At 48.1% G+C, this 13044-nt stretch overlaps 1 protein-coding gene across 8 annotated transcripts in view; it reads left to right on the top strand.

Moving 5' to 3' along the window:
• Positions 1–12173, top strand: part of LOC140399264 (dynamin-1) — a 309201-nt gene extending 297028 nt beyond the window's left edge. For 6 of the 8 annotated variants that reach the window (XM_072488710.1, XM_072488715.1, XM_072488714.1 and 3 more), the window contains 2 exons: positions 3288–3328; positions 12013–12173. In XM_072488710.1, the coding sequence (XP_072344811.1) occupies positions 3288–3309 (22 nt within the window). In that variant the 3' untranslated portion in view covers positions 3310–3328; positions 12013–12173. The other 2 variants (XM_072488712.1, XM_072488713.1) reach the window with 2 other exon arrangements.
• The last annotated feature ends 871 nt before the right edge of the window (positions 12174–13044 follow it).

Here is a 13044-nt window from a genome sequence, read left to right on the forward strand (position 1 = left end):
CCTGTCTATGACCTGCCAACTGCTGCCCATATACCTTCTTGCGGCATTTGAAGATGTTGATATTTAGTCCAAAGCTCATGGAGGGGTGGGGAGACACACTGAAAAAGTGCTGTGCAATAATAGGTGCTTGAAGGAGGGAGAAAAATTGCTGGGACTATGGTGAAAGAGCTGGGATATGGGACTAACTGGATTGCCCTTCGAAAGGGCTGGCATGAGCGAAAGGGCCGAACGGCCTCCTCCTGTGCTGTAGTATTCTGCATTTCTATAAATGATTAGTGGCATTCAGTGTGCGTTGAAATGTGGTTTTATATAAAGGGAGCTTCTGGTCACAGCCCATTGCCCCTGAAACTCTCAGTGTGTGACACAGTGTTGACGCTCAGTCCACATAAGAAGTAAATATTAACAATTAAGGTTATTGGTGTGGATATGGGCACATCGAAATCTAAGACCAAATGGGAGCCACTTTATTTAGGCATAGTTAGCTGGGCCCCTTTCATCGAGGCTAGGTTCAAACAGCCTCTGAACTCCCTGTCGCCATCAGCAAATACCTCCGCAGGCCTCGTATTTTAATTTAGAAACGTTAGATGTGTTGCCTCTACCGGGGCATAAGGGAGAGGTTAACCCAGGTTTACAGTCAATGGAAGGATGACGGTGAGGAACAACAGTGTTACTGCCGTGTAAAACAACATAGAATCGTACAGTGCAGAAGGCGGCCCTAAGGGCCTGTGTTGGCTCTTTGAAAGTTTATCCAATTACCCCCAGACCCTTGCTCATTCCCAGTAGCTCTACAGTAACCCCCACCTTCCATCTTCCATTATCCAATTTCCTTCGAAAGTTATCATTGAAGCTGCTTCCGCACACCCGTCTGTTCAGTACGTTCCATGTGGGATCAGAGGGATAAATAAATCTGACTGTTTTCCAACAAACCCTGTAGAAGGTCCGTGTTGTGTATGTGTGAGCAAGACCATTGTGCGTGTGCCCATGTGTGTGTGTGCGTGCGTGTCTGGGTCATGGGTGAGGACAACTTTAGGGAACCTGTGCTCCACCTAATGCTCAGGTAACTCATTGAGATGAAGAATAGTCACCTTGGGAGGCAGTGGGTGAAGTACACGGGGCGCAACCAGCGACAATGGCCTTGAGTCAGTGCCTCTACAAGATGGTGGAGGGGGTTGGGGGACCCGAACTGAGACAGGTCTAAATGCAGTCATGTGGGTTGCTCACAACGCTTGAAAACATGTTATGAAGTTGTGTCTTAAACTCTTCATTTTACCAGTAACTGTGACCCAGTTATCCTTTCACAGCTGGACAAATCTGCCTGATGTGTTCGGGAATCTGCGATGAAATGCGTTAATTGACTTGTAAAACATGTGTTGATGTGCTTGCTTTGATGTTTTTTGAGCATTGCTGAGCCCACTCGAGTCGGTCACTTTACCGAGCGACTAGCTGAGGCAGGAAGGTCAGAGGTTAAATCCACGGTCAGAGCGGCTTCCTGGTTTCAGGGGGGTGGAGCTAGGGACTCCACAGCTGCGTCCAATGGCCAGCATCGGGGGAGGGCCACCATTCCCACTCCTCATTGCAGTCTGGCGCTCCCTCACGAAGTGCAGACGAGGACACCAGGCGAGGACAGGATTAAGCTCGACAAAGTATCCCCTCTAGTTAAAGCACCTGCCTACACATTTACAGAACCAGCCCAGAAGCAGGACATTCAGCCCATCATGCCTTTAGTAGGACTATTTGGGGAGGAGGTGACATAGTGGCATTGTCACTGGACGAGTAATCCAGGGACCCAGGGTAATGCTCTGGGGAGCCCGGTTCAAATCCCGCCGCGGCAGATGGTGAAATTTGAGTTCAATTTAAAAAAATCTGGAATTAAAAGTCGAATGATGACCGTGAAACCATTGTCGATTATCTTTAAAAAAACATCTGGTTCACTAATGTCCTTTAGGGAAGGAAATCTGCCTTCCTTACCTGGTCTTCCCTACATGTGACTCCAGACCCACAGCAATGTGGTTGACTCTTCGCTGCCCCCTCAAGGGCAATTAGGGATGGGCAATAAATGCCGGCACAGCCTGTGATACCCATACCCCATGGACGAATAAAAAAAGTCCAACTAATCGCACCCCCTGCTCTTTCCCTTTTCCCTTCAAACATTTTATTCAATTTCTTTTGGAATGTTAATATTGAAACTGCTTCCAGCGCCCTTTCAGGGATCACACTCCAGATCAAAACCATAGACGACTCAGTTACTCCGGCAAGGGGCAAGAGGCAGGCCGGGTTGAGAAGTTTGTTCTCACTGGAGGAATTAATGCCTTTGGGAGAGATGTGTGTGTGTGTGTGTGTGGAGGGGGGAGGGGGGTGCGCGGCTGGTGAACTTGGGTGAAAAGGCAAAATAAACATGTTGCTTTCAAAGGGTTGAAGATTATCGGTGTTAGTAATAACCAAACTTTTGTTTTTGCAGGGACCGCCAAGGGTTCTAACTGACCCGGACTGAACTGCTCTAGGACAAGTATGGGTTCCTACAGGGGACAAACATGCAGGTTCTGTAAATTGCCTTGCTATGTAATGTGCATCGCCATATAAGGAAACATTGACACACATCACCAAAACTTGCAAAAAAGGCAAGCAATGTCTAGACCAGTGAGATTCGTACCACAGCCTACTGGGGTAAGGAGGGGTACTTGTAACATATCACCGTTCACTCGTCAATCTCTGGAGCTTCTTTCAGTCTACTTGGCTGTGAGATGTTAGAGAAACTGCGGTTCAGTGCCTTGTCTCTTGCTGTCGAGCGAGAACCTATCAGGAGGCAGGGCCACCCCAGTGACCAGAGAGCAGGTGAACATGCTACGTGAAAGCAAGAGGACCGATAGTTTGATAGTACTATCAGGCCTGTCGTTCCTCCAATCTCTCACGCCCCCTCCTCATTACCTTCCTTTGGGAGAGTGATTGGCCTCCATCTGGCCAAGGCTGGAAATTGGGGAGTCGAAGGCACAGGCCGTCACACTATCAGGCAGTGTATTGGGAGAACCCTTTGTGTACCCTTGGAGCAGGACACTGCCTGGGAGTGTGGCTTGTGATGAAAGGTTGGTGAATAACATTGGTCCAGGCAATGAATGTCTGTCCTCTTTAGGCACCTGTACCTTTGGCTGGTGAGGGCTTTGGTTTGAGCTTGTTTGTGCGAAGGGAAATTAACCAGAGGAAGGGAGAGCTACTTGTGTGCGCTTTTGTCTTCATGATCTGTAACCTTTGATCTAGCCATTCTGCCATCTTTATTTGATATTATTTTTCAGAATAACAATAAGTGACCCTTGAGGACATTAGCCGTAGACTGGTACGTGCCACTGCTCATTAACACCACCTTCTCCGCCGTGCTTTGCATGACCCATCGCTCCACACACCTCTTGTGTAGGCCTAGTCATTAAAAGGGCACTGTGTTTAACGAGCAGTGGGGAGGAAATGTATGACATGGTGTCGTAGTTTGTGTGACTGCGTCATGAAAAGATCTTTGTGTCAGATACGCTTTGACGCGACCCACTCCCTGCCGATAAAGGCAGTGCCTTTAAACCCACCTTCCACTGGGCTATTTCACCCTTCCCCGTGATAGTACAGTGTGTGAGCACTGCTTTAGGATTACAAAACTACCATTATTAATAAACCTTGTTGATTATAACACACATATTTGCTTATGTCCTCTGTAAATGTTTCTATTTTCTCTGGTAGCCGTTGACGTTTAATTCTTCTGCTTTCTCTGTGCACACGCTTGGCTGAAGTTCAGTTGGGCTCATTCTGAACTCTCCTTACCTTTCCCATCCCCCCCCCCCCCCCCCCCCCCCCCCCCCCACCCACCCACACTCCTCTTCATCCATTCGCAATGGGTGAAAAAAGTTCAGGTTATGGAACCTAATCATTTCTCCACTCTGATGCACCCCAATAATGGTGCAATCATTAAAAACCATTGCCCAGGGAACTTGTGCATTGCAGGATTGGTGCGTTATGGCAACAGTTGCTCATTTGTGTACCGGCGCTGTTTGGGAACGCCTTCAAAGCTCCTCTCCCCAGTTACATCACTTAACATCCCAAGCATCTTAACATCTGCCAGGGATGGGATGATGAACCCGGAGTCAAGTCTGTTCATTTGTTCAGGACGCCTACAGGCTGGTCTATATGGTACTTGCTAACACACAAGCAACCGGCAAAGATTAGAGAGAGCATAAACTATCACAAGCGTCAACTGGTACCAAAGGAAAGAGACATTGTGGAGTACCGTGCCAGTGCATTCTCTGTATGTGAGGTCAATCTTGTCTGTATCTCAGAGTATTGTGAATGTACCTGTTACAGCGTCAGTGAATTGATCTGTGCCTCTTGTTTAGCTCTTAGTGGTGTAATGCGTACACCAGGAACACAACATAAGACAAAGTCAAGGACAAGAAAAGGCCATTGAGTCCATCCTTGTAGTGGTCCAACCCAACAGCTCCCCTATCACCTCTGGCACCACTCCCTTACCCTGATAAAACTGCTGCCTAATCTCCACCACAAATTCCACTTCATTATTTATTTCCACTGTCTGTTGGCAATCGGACACTTCCTCGACTTGCCTGACCAGCTGCTCTGTGGAGACGATGGCAACACATTGCGTGATCTTAACTCGGTTGATGATAAATTGTCCTTCAACGTTGCCCATTTGCTAAGAAAACAAGAAATCCCAGTGTGATAGATCCTGGCTTCTATCATTGAGACTTGGGGTTCAACACTGGGCGACGCAGATGGTAACTGTAAGGGATCGTGTGAAATTAATTTTGAACCATTTCAACCCATTTCCCCGAAGGTTAAAAGTGAAATTAACTGGCATTAAGATCGGCATTCAGACCACACTAATACTTTACATAAAGTATAGCCGTGAGCAGACGGCTGGTACATGGGAACATCAGAATTAGGAGCAGAAGTCGGCAATTCAGCCCCTCGAGCCTGCTCCCCCATTCAATCAGATCATGGCTGACCTCTTCCTGGTCTCCGCCTGGTAATATTGAATCATACCACAGGGATTCCTTCCGGGGCCTACTCAACTCCGTATTGGACACCCAGTTGAATTAAAGGAAAACAGTTCACTGTCCGCTGCACTGTACCATGGCAATGGGAAAACATGGCGTGGAGTACAGTTAATGGGTCTAGACAGGACAAATCACTTCCCAGGCAGGGTAGGATATGGATGTGTCACATTTTGGGTGTGACCGAAATCTCCTGAATTTGGGGTTCAGGCTCAGCTGAGAGGGGATCTGGAACATGGCACCAGGGTGACTGACTATCCTGTATTTTAAGGGATTGTCCTTTAATTTGACTGTTTGTGCCTTTACCGTTTGTCTTTTATTTCTGGGACGGCCTGTGGGAGACTGAGCCTCTCTGTTTTGTTTGGGAGTCTGCACAATGTGTGGCCACTGGCAATCAGCATCCCTCCAACACCCACCTGGCTCTTGTGGTCTCCAGCAATCAACGCTACCGCTCCCCCTCCCACCTCCCCCAACCCATGGTCACCAATGTTCCCCCCCTCTGATCCCACAGCTAAAGAGTCCCTTATTTTAATTCATAAGAGTTCGAAGAGTTTGTCACCCTGCGTGGTACTGATCGAGAAGATCCCAATTTCAACTCCTTGTCTAGTGCTGTGTTTTGCTGATTTCAGCTGTAACTGAGCCAGCGAAAGGAAAAAGTAGCCACCAATTGGTAAGAGAAAATAGAAGATCAAAAGAACTTGCATTGACATGGTGCCTTCTGGATGCCCCAAGTGCTCCCTCAACAAAGTTTAAATGAGGGGACCAAATAGAATTGGAAATGACATCCAAAAATAAGGAGCCATCACTTCACACAATATCTACTGAGTGGCTGGCCGTAAGAGGAGAGCTTTTCCTCAGATAATGGGCCCATTTTGAGAATAGAATGTAAATTTCAGCCTTCATGGCAACTTTCCTGACTTTCGTTGTGTTGTGTTGACTGCATTTCCATTAGTCGTTTCCCTCCATTGCCCCCTGCCCCTCACAAACCCCCTACCCATGGTGCATGCATGTTATTTACATGTCCACTGTATGATCTAGCTCTCTCAATGTGTTGCTGGAAGGGTGTGAAGGTATATACCCGTGTTTCCCGCAAGACCCGGGACTGAAGTCAACCATGGTGTTTGTGTAAACTGGCTGCCCGCTGCTGACTCCCACCTTGCACAATCTGGTTGGAGTGACAAATGTGACAACGTGGCGACTGTGCGATTTAAAGCATTTTTCTGCATTACAGCACTGTGGCCTCCAGAGACTGCTGCTAAGCACAGGGGCCAATGAAAAAAAACAACCAGGGCTTTCCCCAAAATGAAACAGTTGCACTGTCGTGCTCTGCTTCTGTCTTTCTATCGATGTGAATTCTCTGGATAACTAGCGTGCAGCTAGACGAGTGGGGGTGGGTTGGGGGGTGTTGGGTGGGGGGGGGGGGGGGGGTGTTGCTGAACTGTGTGCGGACTTGCAGAACAGTCTACAGATAACATTTGAGCCATGGTTAAAGAGGAGCCCCGGGCATGTGTTTATAGATCACAAAACTACAATTCTCGCGCCCATCATGAGTGGACTTACGAAATAGGCACAGGAGTAGGCCATTCGGCCCATCGAGCCTGCTCCACCATTCAATAGATCATAATTGACCTGATTGAGCTTGCCCCCCCCCTCCCCCGTAACCCTTGACCCCCTTGTCAATTCAAAATCGGCCTAACCCAGCCTTGAATATACTCAATGACACAGCCTCCCCATGGACGAGAATTCCGAACACTAACCATCCTCTGAGAAAAAATTCTTCCTCATTTCCAACGTACGTGTGGGACCCCTTATTTTGGAACCGTATCCCCGGCTCTGGATTCCCTCACGAGGGGAAACATCCTCTCACCATCTACCCCCTCAATCTTGTATTATCCAATAAGACCACCTATCATCCTTCTAAACTCCAAAGAGTGTGGGCCCGACCTGCTCAACCTTTCCTCAAAGGACTAACCCCTCGTCCCTGGGACCAGTCCAGTCAACCTTCTCTGAACGGCTTCTGATGGAAATGTGTCCTTCCTGAGGTGAGGAGATCAAAACTGTACACAGTACTCGATCTTACCAGTACCCTGTACAGTTGTGTTATGGGCCAGGATTTAGAGAACCCCAAAGTGTATCATGCAGTTCACCTGACCCACAACTTTTAATAGATTGTGGTATGGGGAGCACACGGCCCACTCTACAGGTGTGGTACAGCAGAAATGGAAAAGTATTTTTTAAAGCAAAACAATGTTTATTCTCTGAACTCAAGTTAACCTTTTTAAAACATACAGTGAACATCTTAGCAACCATTAATTCCAATACAACCCCCAAAGAATACAACACTAAGTAATCCTTTAAGCTTTCCTTTTAACATCCATAAGACTTAAAACACCTTGGGCGCGATTCTCTGAAATGGAGACAGAGTGTTCGCGCCGTCGTGAACGCCGTTGAGGTTCACGACGGCGCAAAACGGCCCCTATCCCGACCGATTCAGGGCCCGAAAATGGGCTCGGAGTGGCGCCGCATCATTTACGCGCGCCAGGCCTTAGCGCCGCGTAAAGGCGGCGCCGCATACATGACGCGGCCGGTGCTGCATAACTGGCGTCACCCGCGCATGCGTGGTTGCCGTCCTCCCCGAGTCCGCCCCACAAGAAGATGTCCGACGGATCTTGTGGGGCTGCGGAAGAAAGGAGGTCCTCCTTCAGAGAGGCCCCCCCCCCCAGCGTTCCCATGCTGTTCCCGCCGGCAGCGACCAGGTGTGGCTGGCGCTGGGGGGAACCTGCCGATTTGGGCTAGCCGCTCGGCCCATCCAGCACTGAGAATCGCGGGGGTACCGGCGAATCGCCATTTTGGCTCTCGGGCGATTCACTGGACCGCGCCGCGCAAATCGCGATTGTGCCGATCTGGCTGCGTCCGTGAATTGCGGGAGGGCGTCGGACCGGCGTCGCGGGAAAATTTGGCGACCCAGGCGATTCTCTGAAATGGCGCAGGAGCACAGAATCGTGCCCCTTTTACCAGAAGCACATCAGGTTAAAGTCACTACTGTTATTCGTTTTAAATCACTAGGATCGAATTAGGTTACAGAGAGAGACTCTAATACACCTTCTGGCTGTGACTGCAGCTATCCAGCTCTGAAATCGAAACTAAAACACATCTTGCAGCAAACAGCCTAAAACGAAAGTAAAAAGCTGACAGACAGCCCAGCTCCACCCACATTCTGACATCACTGATAAACACCCATTTCTTAAAGGTACATTTCTTAAACACCCATTTCTTAAAGGTACTCTCACATGACAGTTATAACAAGACTTCCCTACCTTTCATCCTCCATCTCCCTTGCAATAAAGGCCAACATTCCTTTTGGCTCCCTGCTCACTTGCTGAGCCTGCGTGGCATTCATGTACAAGGGCACTCAGATCTCTCCTGTAGTGCAGAGTTCTGTAGTTTCCCTTCATTTAAATAATATGCTTGGTGGAGATCCATTATTTCAGATATAACTTTGATATTTTCCCACCCCTTTCCTGCTCCGACCTTCCAGAAATATTCACTAGTTCTAGGCAGGGAACCACTGTCCCCCCCCCCCCTCCCCCCCGCCCCCGTCCCCCCGTCCCCGCAGTGATCTCACTAAGCTGAATCCATCAGAAGTCCCCCACTCTCACTTCCCCTCAAACTTTCCCTCAAACATTGCTGTTTTGCAAATCAGGTTCTGCCTTGGAATATGGTATCAAATGCACATTAATGGTGTTTCATTCATGACTATAAAATCATGAGGCCAGCATAATAAGTGAGTGATTACACTCACAATTTGTTTTGTTTAGAATGAACTCATTACTTTGACAAATGCCACTTGTAATACTTCAATAATTGTGTTGTTTATTGTCCCTGCAAATTCAATTTTAAAACTCCTCACAAAGGTGAAAGATCTCTTCCTTGACTGGCGCTCAAGTCAATCAAATTAACCGCAAAACGATTTCTTCGAGGGCTAACGAGGTTATTCGTGAAAGCCCCGTCTTCTCAACCTTGGTCCCTCAGGTTAAACCACCACCAGTCAGCTCTCTCTCCTCAAAGGGGAAAGCAGCCCATGGCCATCTGGGACAATGGCGACTTTACCTTGCCTAGCCCTGAATTTGCAGTTCCCTCTCGATTCTCTCCCCATCTCGCCCCCAGCATTGTCCAGCTTATCTCTTCTAGAAAACCCATTTCCTGTTCCCCCTGATCCCACTCACAGTAAACTGCTGATCACTCACCCTTCTCTCCTGACCCTCCTGCTACTGTGATTAGTTCACTGACCTCAAGATGCACTGTAACGACTCGCTAACGCTACTCCAGCAGCACCTTCTAAACCACAACCCCACCACCTAGAAGGACAATTGAAGACATGCATGGGAACACCTTCAAGTCTTCCCTCAAAATCCCACACCATCCAAACTTGGAGATATATCATTGTCGCAAATTACAATTCTGGAAATCTATAACAGTATTGACAGTATTAACAGCTCATCACATGACTGCAGTGGTTTTGGAAACTTTCTCAAGCACAACTAGAGATGGACAATAAGTGTTGCCATTTCTAGTGATGCCCACATCCAGAGGATGGATATTTTTTTAAATGGTGCCATTTCCCTCCCTTTCAAAATGTCCAAACTTAACCTCTCTGCCCTTGTAAATTACTGGTCCAGTTCCAAATTCCTCTTCCTCCTCAAGGATTCTCCGTCCCGCTGCGCCAGATGTTTGGTTCAGCACGCCGGTGGGATGCTCCGTTTCAACGGCTGGTCAATGGGGTTTCCCATTGTGGGGCAGCCCCACGCTGTCGAGAAACCCCCGGGCTGCCGGCAAAACGGAGCATCGCACTGCCGGAGAACCCAGCCCAATGTGTTGTAGCCTCTCAAATCCTTGCCCATGTTTCCTGCAATGTCCGACATGAGTCTCTGCAGTTCCCTGCCCCCTCCCCATTAGATCTGTGACTGTCACACATTATCCCTCCTTAATCTCTCTGCTGCCTTTGACAAGGTCAACCACCCTCACATGGTTCCACCCTTGTTGTCCCCCCTCACTTGGTTCCACTCTACTTAAACAGTCATAACCAGAGTATCTCCAACAGTGGCTTTTCTTCCCAACCTCCACCATTACCTACAGAGTTTCCAGGAATCTATCCTTTGATCTGCCTCTATATACTGCCTCTTTGCAATTACATCTGCAGCTACATGGGGTCAGCTTCTCTGTATATGTTAATGTTATAATTAACACGAGACCCACATGGACTGCCCACGGATTTCCAAGTAACATTGTGTGACTCTGCTCCTCAATAACATCTTTATCACCTCCAGATTCAACTATTCCACTGTCTCCTGGCTGGCCTTTCATCCTCCACCCTCTGTAAATTTGAGCTCATCCAAGAATCTACTGTCCATGTCCTATTCCTTGCCAAATCCCGCCAAGCAATCATTCCTGACCTTGCTGCGTGTTGGTATTGGTTCCCAGATTCTTCAGCATCTCAGATTTTATATTCTCACCTTTGTACTTGTAGTTTTTCACAACCTTTTCCCCTCCCTATCTGTAACATCCTCCAGCTCTACAACCCCTACAAAGCTCTCTTCGTTCTCCTGACTCTAATGCATCTGCCCCCCCCCCCCCCCCCACACTTGCACCCCCTCGCCCCCACTTGCACACCCCCACCCCTGTTATTAACGGAGGCCTGAGACTGAGCTTCCCGAGCTACCAAATACCTCGGTCAAGTGATTATCTGCTGGTGATGATACTGGGTAATGTGAGGTTGGTGCTGTTTCAGAAACTAATGATCTCTTTGCCTCGGGTAGATTGCAACCCAGACGTGCGAGTTGAAAGGCCATGGCTGAGCTCCCTGCCTCGGGCCTAGTTGAATTAACTAGTTTAAATGTCCGTTACAGTTCATTCTCCTGTAAATTCTTTCCTAATGTATGGGCTGGTGTTTTATTCCATTGATCAGACACCTTTAATCTTATTAGTGTGCATTTGATACTGTGGGGCATTCTCAGGCTTGCATGCAACATTTAACTGGATTGGTTGTAGGTGTGAGATGCTGGGGGCTGCTGATATTCAATGGACACTGATCCAAGTCAATGATCCCAGGATAACTCGGAGAAATATCCGATGGTTGGCTTACCCGAGGATACTGAATTTGACCCTTGCCCTAAACTTGAACCAGACGCATCTGTGCCCAGTATCCCACGACCCAGTGTTCCCCTTATTTTTCCCCTGATGTTAATGTAGTCAGTGAGAATAATGGGTTCCTCCGGGTTTGTGGGTGAACTCTCTTTGTCACTCGCACCCCAGGGTAAGTCAGCCTGAGCTTGTGTCCAACCTTCCTCTCCGCTCCAGCCCACCACGTTGAACAAATGCTGCGTTCCTTGGGGAAATTGTCAGGGGTGCCCATGAAAGGTGTCTCCCCTAGGGTGTCCAGCTGCTGGGGCAAGAAGATTTCTGCAGTTTATATATAACAAAAACAGTAGCCGCCTGGATGGGAAAGATAGGTCGATGCAATTTACAGCAGTCCGCCATGGGACCTGCAACCGACCTGTTGCCAAAATGACCATGATTTCTTGCTTTGTCGCCAACCCGTTGTCAAAAGAGATGGACCAGAAATTGTTGACATGGCTGCGGCACAGCCAGTGGATCACGCAATATTATGAGCAGGTCCTCGCTCAGACAGATGCGTTAACCTATCACTTATTTTCCTCAACTCTATATCCACCTTCAGAATTGGTGTGACGTGGCCAGAAAAACAAAAACCCTTTAAGGTATTAAGAAGAAGAGAGAGGCCAACAATGAGGGTTTTACTTGTAAAGGTCTCTCCAATCAGTCGGTGGTCCATTTTGTGAGCCAGGGCAGATGAAATGTTGCATTCTGTGGCGATGGTCGACTGATTGGTGTTTTGTTCTTTCTTTCCTGCTTCTGCCTTTTGTTTCTTTTGTGGTGCTTTTCCCTTCCGCAGCAGGAGACCTCCCATCGCGCCTATCCGACCAGCTATTGTCCGACTGATTGAGGCCAGCCTCTTAGATTTCAGAGCAGGTTGCGGAGTGGGGGGGGGGGGCGCGAGGGGCTGCTATACACAAGGGGTCACCCCCACCCAGGCCGCACTTTCCCACCCGCCCCACCTCTCTTATGTGTCAGTGTAGAATAGACGTATAGTCTTCTTATAATGTGGTCCCTCCGCAAGTCAAGTGCATTGTCAATTTGTATATGTATGTAAATGTATTTATAAAGCACACATTATAAAAAAATATACATTGCAGATTTAGTAAAAAGCATTTTATTCCTTATCTCACCGGCCCGGCTGGCACTTCCATGATGCAATTCCGCCAGCTAATTTTAGGTAAAGTCAATCTGATTTATTTCCACGGTGGCGATGCAAGTGCTTTGGTGACTTTATTTATTAACTTTTTATTTGAGGGGGGGGAATAAAAAGGGTCTCAGTCTTCATGAAAGAAATGTCAAAGCTCGGCTGAGAAAAATACAGCATTAACCGTGTAAAAATAATACCTCAACTTTGTGCAATGTCACGATTGATGTAGCTCAATGATGCACTTCACATCCATCGATCTCACGTGAACTCCCCCAGCCATCTTCTCACGAGGAGAGAACCTTCGCTACAGTCATTCTGAGTGAATTAAATAAATGTGAATGTGTTGCTTCAGTTCACCGAGAGATGGGCCTACTTAAGCAGGGAATTGTTCTGATTGCTCGAACTGTTCCCTCTCTCCCTCCCTCAACCCCCTTTTTTTCACCCAATTTGCAGTAATGTTTCATGAGTAGCGTAACCAATCTATTATCAATGGTCGCCAGCTCTTGCTTTGTGTCGACCCGCCGCTCAAGTCCCTGGACTGCTAGCGACCCCTGACACGGCTGTGGTGTAAACGGCGGACCACATTAAGGTGCTGTTAGGTGTGCGAATGCCCTCTCCTCGACCGACACAGGAGCATGTTGCTTGCCTTTTCCTGTACTCTGTAAACACTTGCTCTGTAAT

Source organism: Scyliorhinus torazame, chromosome 22 (assembly GCF_047496885.1).
Source record: "Scyliorhinus torazame isolate Kashiwa2021f chromosome 22, sScyTor2.1, whole genome shotgun sequence".
Classification (NCBI taxonomy): domain Eukaryota; kingdom Metazoa; phylum Chordata; class Chondrichthyes; order Carcharhiniformes; family Scyliorhinidae; genus Scyliorhinus; species Scyliorhinus torazame.